Genomic DNA, 11415 nt, shown 5'->3' with positions numbered 1-11415 from the left:
GGGTCCGGGAGGACCCCATGTGCCGCGGAGCGGCTGGGCGCGTGAGCCATGGCCGCTGGGCCTGCGCGTCCGGAGCCTGTGCTCTGCAACGGGAGAGGCCACAGCAGAGGGAGGCCCGCATACCACAAAAAAAAAAACAAAAAAACAGTCCTTTAGTAATTATTGGTTTTCCTTGATAAACATTTATGGTGTTTGTTTTAAACATATTCTTTTGTAATCTAATAAGAGTGGAAAGGGGTTAGAAGCCAAATCTGTAATGATATGCAAGAGATGACAGTACTGACAGTGAGTAAAGAAATATGGTGTCATTGCTTTTATTTCATACTCTCCAAATTACCTGTGATGGGCTTAAGCAGTCTCATTCATGAATAGAAAAATTTTAATTATTCACAGTGCTTTGGTGTACTATAAAAGCAGAATTACTAACACTGTAATTTGTTCGGATAGCATTTGGTAGGAAAATATATCAGAAATAATTAATTGTTTTCAAGATATGATAAGGCAGCTGTATCTACAGGAGGCAATCAAAAAGAATAGTAGTGGGCTATTGATTGCTTTTTAGAGAAAAAAAATTCTGTTCCATTTCTAAATGTTAACAATTGTAAGAGGAAAATTCTCACTTGGGAAGAATGTTTTCCAGGTTGCTTCATTGCCAGGTGTTTGACATTGCACGGAGTCTTAGATGAATAAGGCTTATGGAAGTCTTAGGGAATGCTGTCCTCAAGGACCTCGGCTTTCTGCTATGAAAGCTTCTATTTTCAAAGCAGGCCAGTATCGGTGGGAATGTTCCAGTGGTCTCTGTGCTACTTCTAGTGAAGAGCAGAGTTTCCCCCCTTGAATCTGAGAGACCTACAGAAGAGGATACCTACCTGCTAACAAAATAAATTTCAGAATGTTGCCAGTGAATGAACTGCATTTTCTACTGTTTATGGGATTTAACTATCATTTATCAATGGGAATAAACCTTGCCTCTTTTGGTCCCTTTTAACATACCTGCATGGTACAGATATGATTTATAATCATTCTAAAGTTTAAGAAAATCCAAATCATATGATAGTTTGCTTTGAGACCATCCATATTTTCCCCTTTCCCTTTTTCTGTCTCCTTGACCTAGCAGCAGGAAGCCTTTGTTTGAGGTGTTCATCTGGAACAACTTTTCCACACTTGTTTTCATGTTCTGTTAGATTACAGGGCAGCAGGCCTACCTTTGAAGCTCCTTTCTCTTTTGTTTCTTTGCCGTGCACTCCAGTAATTAACTTTGTCCTTCTTTTATTTGTTCCAGTCAATCGCAGGCCACTCTGCTGAGCATCTTCTCCCAGGAGTACCAGGTTAGAAGTTTTCTCCTTTGTGAGGGTTGACAGGTGCCTAATTGAATGATGAATGTCCCTTTATTTCTTTGTAATTGAACTGCCAGCTCTCTGATTGGGTTGGAGGATATTCTCCTTTCCACATCGAGCACCGCCTGCGTCTCAGTGGAGGCCTGCCAAGCCTACCCATCCATCTGTCTAATAACATCTAGCCTTTGCTTATTTGGTGGACCTGTAATAAATTATGCTAAACCATTATTATTCTGACAATAATAATTTCCCTGTGTTGCGTGGTTCCATGTGCTAAATGTTTGCTGACTTGCACTGTCAGTGCCGCTTTCCATTGCTGACAGAGATGATGATAAATGACCATTGCTGGAGTGGCAGAAGGCAAGAGAGGCAGAAAATGGAGTCATTTATCATGAGATGACAGGTGTCAGTCAAGTGGCAAGTCTCTATGGAATTACTTTTTGTAGTTTTCAAATAAGTTGTTTTTAAGCAATGTTCTTTCTGGTTAAAAATGGCAATTGGATTGTAGAACTAGAGTGCAGAGGACTTAGATGGAATTGAATTGAGGCAAAATTAATACAAAGGTTGAAACAGGGAACAAGTTTTTCTCTGCCCTCTACAACCCTAAGCAAACTTAATTTAGATTCAATTACTATGACCCTGTTGGCTTTTACATATACACTGTACCTTGTGGTACAGTCTGGAGACATCCCAGCCACGCAATAGAGATTAAAATGCATAGGTTCATAGAGTAGAAGGGGAAAAAGATCTACCACCACCCAAATCCCCAAACTATTATTCGGTTTGCCCTTTATGTTAGACATTGGGATCCAGAAATGTGTCATTTTTGTTCTTGAACCTGATCTGTGACACAACATAAAAATCTTTTTTATTTTGTTTCAGAAACATATTAAGAGAACACATGCCAAACATCATACTTCGGAAGCGATTGAAAGTTATTACCAGAGGTATGACCTGCCTGCCCCACTAGAGGGTATCATAATACCTATTAATTGTAATAATAATTATGAATAAATTAGATTAATAAATTGATTTTCTGTATAACATTCCAAGGCATCTTGTTTTAACTCTCTTATTTAAGACTTCAAGTATATTTTTAAAAATTTCTCAAATACTCTGTTGTATGGATTTAAAGAATATGGTGAGACCATCTTAATTTACATGTGTGTGAAATCTTTACTATGTAAGAAATTGTTCCAGTATTAGAAAATCTCAGTTGGATGCTTGAAACTGATTGTAAGCGCATATCTTGGATAGATGCGTATGTTCATGCATACGTATATCTACACGTATATGTGAAAGTTCTCAAACCAATTCTATTTCTTATTTAAATCAGCAAGTTGAAAAGTATATTAGAAAATAAGATTAAATTTTGGTACAGTTGTATTTTGCATCGTCAGTATTGGGTTAGCCATTTTAGAAAGGCAAAAAAAGATATAAATCAAGTAAGGACATATGGAGACACATAATAATGCACAACTGTCAGATTTTAAGAGGGGTTTATATTTTAAAAGGAAAGTCTTGAGTATTGAATCAATAACATGATGTTCAGGAGATATTTTAAATTCAGCCTAATTTATTATAGTTCCCAACCTCTTGTTCTGAAACAAAAAGAATCTTTAAAATAGCTCCTTTTTTAAAAAATTAAAAAATTTTTGGCTTTGTAATATGACTGAATAACTTATAATGGTAAATGGTTATGGTTTGCATTAGAAATTATTGGTTGCTTTCTTAAATATTTTAAGGGCATACTGGAAAGGAAAACAGTTTGAAATATGCTCTTAAATTATTACATTTAAGATTGACAGAGCAATCTTTCTGTGGTGAGAGTGACACCGATTTTAGATGAATGATTTTTATGCACGAAAATTCTATGAATTAAATGAATATGCAGATAAAATATTGGTCTTATGTTTCTGTAAAGTCATTTTTTTTTAAGAATTGAGTGTTTATTGAAAAGTTATTGAAGTTAGATTTTTAAAAAAGTATTCACTATGCCATAGTGGTGAAAGATATATTCTGTTTTGAGTAGAAGTGTCTGTTAAAGAAATATACATGCATACACAAACACACACACACACTTTTATATCTAGGAGGGTTACTCTTTAAGAAGTCTTTGTAAAGTTTGAAGTGATTTATTCAAAAGTCATAATCTCCTCAGTGAAATTAACATTTAAATTAAAGTCATCATCTACATCATACGTATAAAATTGAGAAAGGCCCATGAAGTGCTGTGAAGCCAACAACTGCTTTGGCAACCAGACTCTCCACGGAAAGACTGAAAAGTGGCTCACGTGTCAAAAAATACATTCTTATTTATAAAATTTATAGTCTTAGGCTTTCATATAAAAGTATGGTTCTATTCCAGATTTTAAGGCCCAGTTAACATCAACAAGGGAAAATAAAGCATTTCCTAGAAATTTAGAGATTTGCTAACAGGCCATGGGCTGCCCTCTAATAATCATTTTTTTCATTATAAAAAGGCCGTTTTAATTAGATGATTTCTAAGATCTCTAAATGCTACTTTTAAAATATTTCATTTCATTAAAAACTATATTTGAGGGGCTTCCCTGGTGGCACAGTGGTTAAGAATCCGCCTGCCAATGCAGTGGACACGGGTTCGAGCCCTGGTCTGGGAAGATCCCACATGCCGCGGAGCAACTAAGCCTGTGCGCCACAACTACTGAGCCCGTGCTCTAGAGCCCGTGAGTCACAACTCCTGAAGCCCGTGCACCTAGAGCCTGTACTCCGCAACAAGAGAAGCCACCGCAATGAGAAGCCCTCACACCACAACAAAGAGTAATCCCTGCTCGCCGCAACTAGAGAAAGTCCGCGCGCGGCAGTGAAGACCCAACGCAGCCAAAAAATAAAATAAATAAATAAATAATTTTTTTTTTTTAAGTATGTTTGATTTCTGAGGTATGAACATACTTTATTGGATTACCTGATTAGTTTAGGCCAAAAACAAAGATCTTTAAGTATGGTTACTCGAACAGTTGATTGGGTAATAATGAAAATATAGAAACATATTTGTATTTCTTTAAGTTTAGTTAAATGTGAGAACCTCAATTACTTTGAGGAGTCACGACATTTGAAACACAATCTTGAAGTTAAGCTATAATGGACCGTCTAATAGGAAAGCAGTCCGACTAGTTTCTTACTTTACCACCCCGCTTCCTGACTTTTCTGCCCTGCACTTTGTGCTTGTAGATGGGCTGTGTTGTTACCTTTCAGATGATTTGACCTCACAGGTCTCTTGTTCTAAATGTGCAGGTTGAATGTCCCTGTATTCTCTGTGGTAAATTGGCCTTGAAAAGTTTTTTGTTTCCCAGCTGATTAGAATAAAGGCAAAATTATATCAAAACATACTTAAGCAGTTTGACAGTCTCAACAATTTCTTCCTTTTTTTTTCTTTTGTAAAAGTAATACATGCCTATTGTGAAAATTAAGCACATTTTTAGTGGTATAAAAAAGAAATGAATGGATTGCCCATAATTGTGGCACCCATAGATAACCACTGGTGTTTTTCATTCCAGTCTTTTGTCAATCCATTTTTACATAGATGAGGTCATCCTATATATGCAACTGTGAATTCTGAACTTGATACTTGGAAAAATATATATAACATGATATTATTTTGAAGAGAGCGTTTTATAAACATTTTTATTTCATTACTTCATATGAAGGTATCATAATTTACTGAATTATTCTTCTGTTGAACATATATGTTTCCAATATTCTGATATAAATAATACTGTGATACATATTTTGGTGCATAAGTCTTTGCATTTGAATTAGTTTCTTAATATTTCTGTAGATGGAATTACTAGTGCAAACAATGAGCATTTAATGATTTTATTATATGTTGTCAAATTACCATCTAGAAAGATAGTAATGGTTACATTTCTACTAGCAATATCAGAGAATTCCTGTGTCTCTGTATTCTTGCTAGCATTGAGATGTTCTCAATTCAGAATTTGAAGTCTGTATTAAAGACCATACAATCCACAGCATGATTCCATCATGGTTAACTGAAACTTCAAAGTATCCAAACAACAGTAGAAAATGTTTTCCTAAGCTTTTGAATTACTGAGGACATTTCATCAGTTCTTCATGTTGTGTGTGTATAGACACAGCTTGTTCATGTTGAAAAGAATTCTCTATTCTTTCCCACTGTACTAATGGCATTTAGTTCTAAACAGGAAACATACTTGGTAAAATTTATTTAGATTTATCTAGATCAGTGCACATGGGCATATATGTGCACACGCACACATACACAAACACACGCAAGTTGGTCAGCTTTACAAGTTTCCTCATCAATAGCAAAGTTTAAAAATACTGTCTCTCATCTCCTCCCTTCTCTCAACACACACTGTTTGAGGGGCCAGCTTTATTAGCTTTGCAGAATCAGATTTTGGATTTTATTCAGATGTTCACATGGAAAAAAGGCTAGTTCAAATATGTTACTGATATCACATGATACAGATAGTTTCTAAAAATTTGAACCACTTTTTTGTTTAATTAGCACCATTTACTTTGCATTCACTGTGTCGCATCTACTATGCCAGGAACCAAGTATAAGAACCACAATACCTGTCCTCAGCTGCTCTGTTTAGTGGGAAAATAGTTGCATGCATGGAGATGGATTCCAGAGATTTTCGATATAGAATCAGCAAAGGTGGTATTCAGATGTAAGCTTAGTGAAGAATTTTGGTAGATTTTTGAAGTTTTACCATTATAGTTGTTATAAAAATATTAAGACTAAATAAGTTTGCCTTATATTTAAAATCAATACATATTATTTTTAATCTTAGATGCTAATAGATCTTTCACACTCAAAAAACGTCATAAAATGGACCTTATTGGAAGATCTTTTAAGGATGGTTTCACCCACGAGGTGTACATTTGTTAGTCCTCCTGTGGCAAAGCTGGAGGATGACATACAGTCTATGCAAAGTAATTTCAATTTGCAAATAGGCATCAGGAAGGTAGCCCAGGTCACCTTAATGTAGTGTTCAGGATTACATTTTTATATCCGAGTTACAATTCAGATCTTTGCTAAGGACCTGTTGGATGAAGGTTCAACACTGATTTGTGTAGCCCTACCCCAAGGAGGGAGAAACAACCCATTATAACTGTGTGAATAGTCTATGCTGTAAGTTTGCACAAGATGTTTTGAGGATGGAGAGAAGGGTAGCATTAGGAATTTCTGATTATGACCTTACTGAATGTTTTCTGTAATTATCATGCTCCTTTGATTGCATATCTAAAAATTTGAGGAAACCTGATCTGTCACTTGATATGGGGGACAGTTAAAGTTCCCAGAAAGGACAAATGCAACTTCAGATTAATTTTAACTTAATTTCTTTTCCCTAGCACTTCTGAAGTGTTATAAGGCATAGGTGGGAAACAAATTGGGGAATAAATACAGTTAGAAGCAGGTCTGCCCTTTTCAGCATATGAGGACACCTCAGTAGGCTTTGGGAGATCAGCGGTCCATTTCAGAGATTTACTGCTTACCAGCTAGGGGAGCCCAGATGGGTTTCATCAGTACTGTGGAGTTTAGTTTCTTTATATGACCAACTGGGAAGAGTAATCAAGCTCATGATTAGGAATTCCCACCGTATTAAGTATGAACATGCTTCAAATATTATATAGACTATACAGATATAGGGGGCTAATGTTGTCGTTTGACCAACTCCTGTTGCTTTAAACTTAATAGAAGTGTTCTATTGGTCATTACCAGGATTGTGATTGATGCAGCATTTATATGAAACCATATAATTTGGACTCAAAATGATAGTTTCCGGGCACAGGCAGTGATCTGGGGTCTAGCTGTTCTCTTTCATTCTTTCCAAATTAACCCCTGAGAAGAGGTTCTGCTCTGGACTCACTAGAGCCTTTCCCAGTCCTCAGATAGCCCAGGCACATTCCTGACATTTGTACTTACTGTTCTTTTGCTGGGAATGTTCTTCCTCTCTTGGCTTGCTGCTTTCCTTCTTGTGGGTTTCTATTTCAGTGTCACTTCCTTAGAGAGGGGCTTCCTGACCAACCCATCTAATTTATATTATATTGTAGCATATGTCATTACTTTCTATATTTATTTCTCTTTTTCTTCTCTGTCTCTTCACTGTTATATAATCTCTGTGATGGCAGGAACCAAAGAAGTTTTGTTCCCTTCTGTTTCTTTAGAACCTGGAATAAGGCCTGACAACTAGTTAGCTCTCAAAAATATTTGTGGGATAAATGAATGTGAAGTAGAGAGTTGTAAAGATATACTATTATCAATATAGGCTTAAATACCCTGACCCAGAATCAGAATGCTTAATGAATGTACGCTCTGGTTAGTTGCTCCGACTCGACGAAACTGACTGTTCCTTGAGCAGACCTGTCAGTGCAATGGAAGTTCTATAAGTTGACATGAAGGTCTGAGCTGACCTATTTCCCAGGGATCTTTCCCTAAACCACACTTGTCTTGTTTGTTTTTATTTTTGTTTTGTTTTTCCCTTGCTCCTGAAATGAAAGTACTTATTTCCCAGTTAGATGCCTAAACAATTTATTCAAGAAAGGGCCAATAGATGAAAATGGATTTATTAGAATTACTTTGAAGTTATAATGATCCTGAAACTTTCCCCACCTTAAGTCATTTGATTTTATTCCACGTCGTTGATTGGAAATCATACATCTTTATAAGCATACCTGTGAAATAATGTAGTTTAGTTTAGTATTTGCTTCTGGCAGTTACAGGGAAACCTCACCTGTTGACTTTGATTTTTACTATCAAACAAATGTTGTTAGTTTATTCAATCAAACAGTATACTATAGAGAAAATGTTCATACTTAATTTTATTTTCTTGACTAAAATGGCTTTTAAAAATTATTTAATTACTCATTTATTAGAGAAAAAATATGTATTCAATATTATAATATAATCACCTATTATAAGCCAAGAACCGTGCTAGGCATAATAAATTGAATAAAATGAAATTCTTCTACTTTCATGAGGCTTTCAGCCTTACAGTCGGGATGGGTTTGAGGTGGACAAGTAACTCAGCAGATGCAGTGTTCTGGGCTAAGTGATGGAGAGATGAACAAGGTGCTCCTGGATTGCACATGGGGTACACTTAATGTTCTCCCAGGTCATGGTGGATGAAAAAGGCGACATACAGTCTGAATCAGGAGTTATCCAGGTGAAGGGCTGGAGTGGGGAACAGTGACTAGAGATGAGGCTGGCTGAAGAGAGTAGGTAGGAACCAGATTATGAAGATCCTTACAAGAATTTTTAAGTGGTTATAATTTAATCTTGAGATTTAATGTGGGGCTTTTGAAGTGTTTTAAGGAGGAGAATGGTATGTTCAGATTTTTGTTCTAAAAAAAATCACTCTGGCTTCCATGTCTGGGATGAATTTGGGGAGTTTGTTTGTTTGTTTGTTTGTTTTGCAGGGTTAGGGGATGAGGAGAGCTGGAGTTTATGACAGAAATCCAGAGCAGATAAGATGATGGCTTGTATTACCTATTAAAGGTGTGCTGACCCACTGATGAAAAGTCTGTTCCATTTTTTTCCTAATAAGGTGTCAAGCAATCCTATGAACTAAAAGTAAATAAAAAAGTGATATGCTTGCATGGATGCGTTTTTCAGGAGTAAACTTATTTCCTTCCCATGAGTGGCTGTGGTATAGATAAAGCCAGGGTGATAGGGAGAGTTCTTTTCAAAATCACCTCTGTGTTCACTTTACATGTTAGGAGGTGAACACAAGGGAGACCTGTGTACTCAGACCTCCTGTCCCCAACTTCAGTTAGTTAGTTGCCAGTGGTTTTGAGGTAAGTTGTTTTTGTTATTCTTTTCCCTTCAGTGCTTTCCTATGACAGTAGCATACTTTAACTAGAGTTGAGCATGGCATTTGCCCAGGAGAAACATGTATACACAGGAGATGCTGACAGCCTTTTCTTGTCACTGCATTACCACTTGGCTTTGTCTTGTCTAGGTATCTGAATGGAGTGGGGAAAAATGGAGCTGCCCCAGTACTCCTGGAGCTAGCCAATGAGGTAAAGTTATTGTTATTATTTTATTTAAACTTACATAAAACCTAAGGGGCCTGTCTAGAGTAGCTTTGCTTAGAATTATAATTAACCTTAAAATAAAAATGATTTTGAAATGCAGAGCAGATAAAACATTTTATCTTAGATGCAGTAGACATTTAAATTGCTCCCTGGTCTCTTTGTACTTTTAATAATTGGACCAAGAACTTCATATATTAATAAATCAGTTAACATAATTCGTCTACTTCTTTTAAAGCACATGTGTAAACAGCTTCTTGATTTCTTATTTTGTGGGAAATTTCAATCAAACAGCTCAGGACATGCTCTTCTTTAGATGTGTTGTCTTAATTTAGTGTGAGACATACCTGTGTCAAGTACAGAGATGTATGCCAAGAAAATCTATGCTGTCATAAAAATGAAGAGAGAAATTGTGTACCTAAAGATGTAACATTTACTTGATTCATTTGTTGTTGTTGTTGGCAAACTTTTATTATAATAAAAGATACATGCCTTCTAGAAAAGCCTTTCTTTATATGAAGAAGCATACTCTTCTTATTAACACCAAGCATGAAGTGATTTATTGAACTTATCTGTTAACTCTTATCTGCTTCTGTTTGGGGAAACAAATAATAGTCTTACATTTAAAAAAGGAAACCCCAAAGACTTCCCATGAATGAAGACGCTGTAAAAAGTTCATAATAGTTGCAGAGATCATACAGAAAAAATAAAATATTTAATTCCTAAACTTTAAAATATTTATCCACCGTAATAAGAGCAATACAATATTTAGTCTGACTTGCAGCTGCTTATGCAAACCTCATAGGGATGGAATGAAATGTACACTATTTTTGTGTTGCATTATAATGGAAAACACAGAAGCAAGGCAGAAAATGTGTGTTTGCATTAAAGATGACTAGGTACTGTGAGCATTAAGTGTTGCAGTAGCAGCGAGTTCTCCATGTTATATTAGCAGGGAAGGATGGCTTCTCTCACAGCTTCTGTCTGCTGTGCACCACTACAGTCAGCCAATGAGTAATTACCTATAAGTTACTAGAAGGTTTTAATAGTCTAGGCAATGTCTACACAATCTGATAGGATAGTTAACATATAGAATGAATTTCCTCCTCCTAGCAAAACATCTATTGATATTTTATTCTTTTTTTTTTTTTAATTTCTAGAGCAAGGTGGTTTTTAAATGTCTCCAGACTTCATTATTAGTCGATTCTATTAGCAACTTGAAGTATCTGAGCTATAACTAATTCAGAATTTAGTGATTGTTCTTTATGAGAAAGAAGAGTGTTCTTTATGAAAATAAAAGCATTCTTGATACAGCATTTAGAAAGAGTGTAATGCAAATGTGGTAGCCATTTTTATAGATGATATTGGTGGCATAAGTTTTATATAGTAGCAATTTGTATTCATTTGAATTTTTAATGGATATTTCTGTTGAGCTTAGCTTATTTAGCTGACCTCAACTTCCATCCTCTGGTAATATGGAAAATTTTAACCCACTGACACATTTTCTCCTATATCAGTAAACCTGTTATTTACCATGAATATATAGTAGTGTTTAATCAAAGAAAAGAAATAGTTATTTAAAGATGTTTTCTCTCCTTTGGCTGCGGATTAGTACAGAGATAATAGCACTTTCTGAGAGATTGCTAATGCATTAGGGAAATTTGGGAACGACTGGTACCAGATTATGGCTTCTAAACAACCAAGCTGCCATTTTTATATGATACTTAATACCTAAATGACATATGCTTGCATCTGGTGACAATTGATGTGATGGTAATGCTTTATGAGTCACTATATATTTAATCAATGAAAACTGTAAAAATTGATGAGAAATATATAACATTGATATATTACAGTGTGTAGCAGCTCTCTTAAATAAGAACAAATTTGATTTGGAGGGTAGGGACTCTGTGGTCGTCATTGATTTTATAAATATCTTAATGCTAATTTTCCTATTTCAAGGCTAAAAATGAACATTTTAGGAAATCTTGCTTTGTTAGTAATAACAAGATCAGTC

At 35.6% G+C, this 11415-nt stretch overlaps 1 protein-coding gene across 5 annotated transcripts in view; it reads left to right on the top strand.

Annotated features, from left to right (window-relative positions):
• The window catches only part of CDIN1 (CDAN1 interacting nuclease 1), a 229711-nt gene that overhangs the window by 65223 nt on the left and 153073 nt on the right, over positions 1-11415 (top strand). For 4 of the 5 annotated variants that reach the window (XR_003681836.1, XR_003681835.1, XM_007128496.2 and 1 more), the window contains exons 2-4: positions 1283-1328; positions 2220-2284; positions 9326-9386. Coding sequence is in view for 3 of the 5 variants with exons in the window: in XM_007128496.2 (XP_007128558.1) it covers positions 1283-1328; positions 2220-2284; positions 9326-9386 (172 nt within the window). In the remaining 2 variants the exon portion in view is untranslated. The remainder of the gene's footprint in view (positions 1-1282; positions 1329-2219; positions 2285-9325; positions 9387-11415) is intronic. The other variant, XM_055088332.1, reaches the window with a different exon arrangement.

This window comes from Physeter macrocephalus, chromosome 11 (assembly GCF_002837175.3).
Source record: "Physeter macrocephalus isolate SW-GA chromosome 11, ASM283717v5, whole genome shotgun sequence".
Taxonomy (NCBI): domain Eukaryota; kingdom Metazoa; phylum Chordata; class Mammalia; order Artiodactyla; family Physeteridae; genus Physeter; species Physeter macrocephalus.
This window is presented reverse-complemented; position numbering and strand designations above follow the sequence as displayed.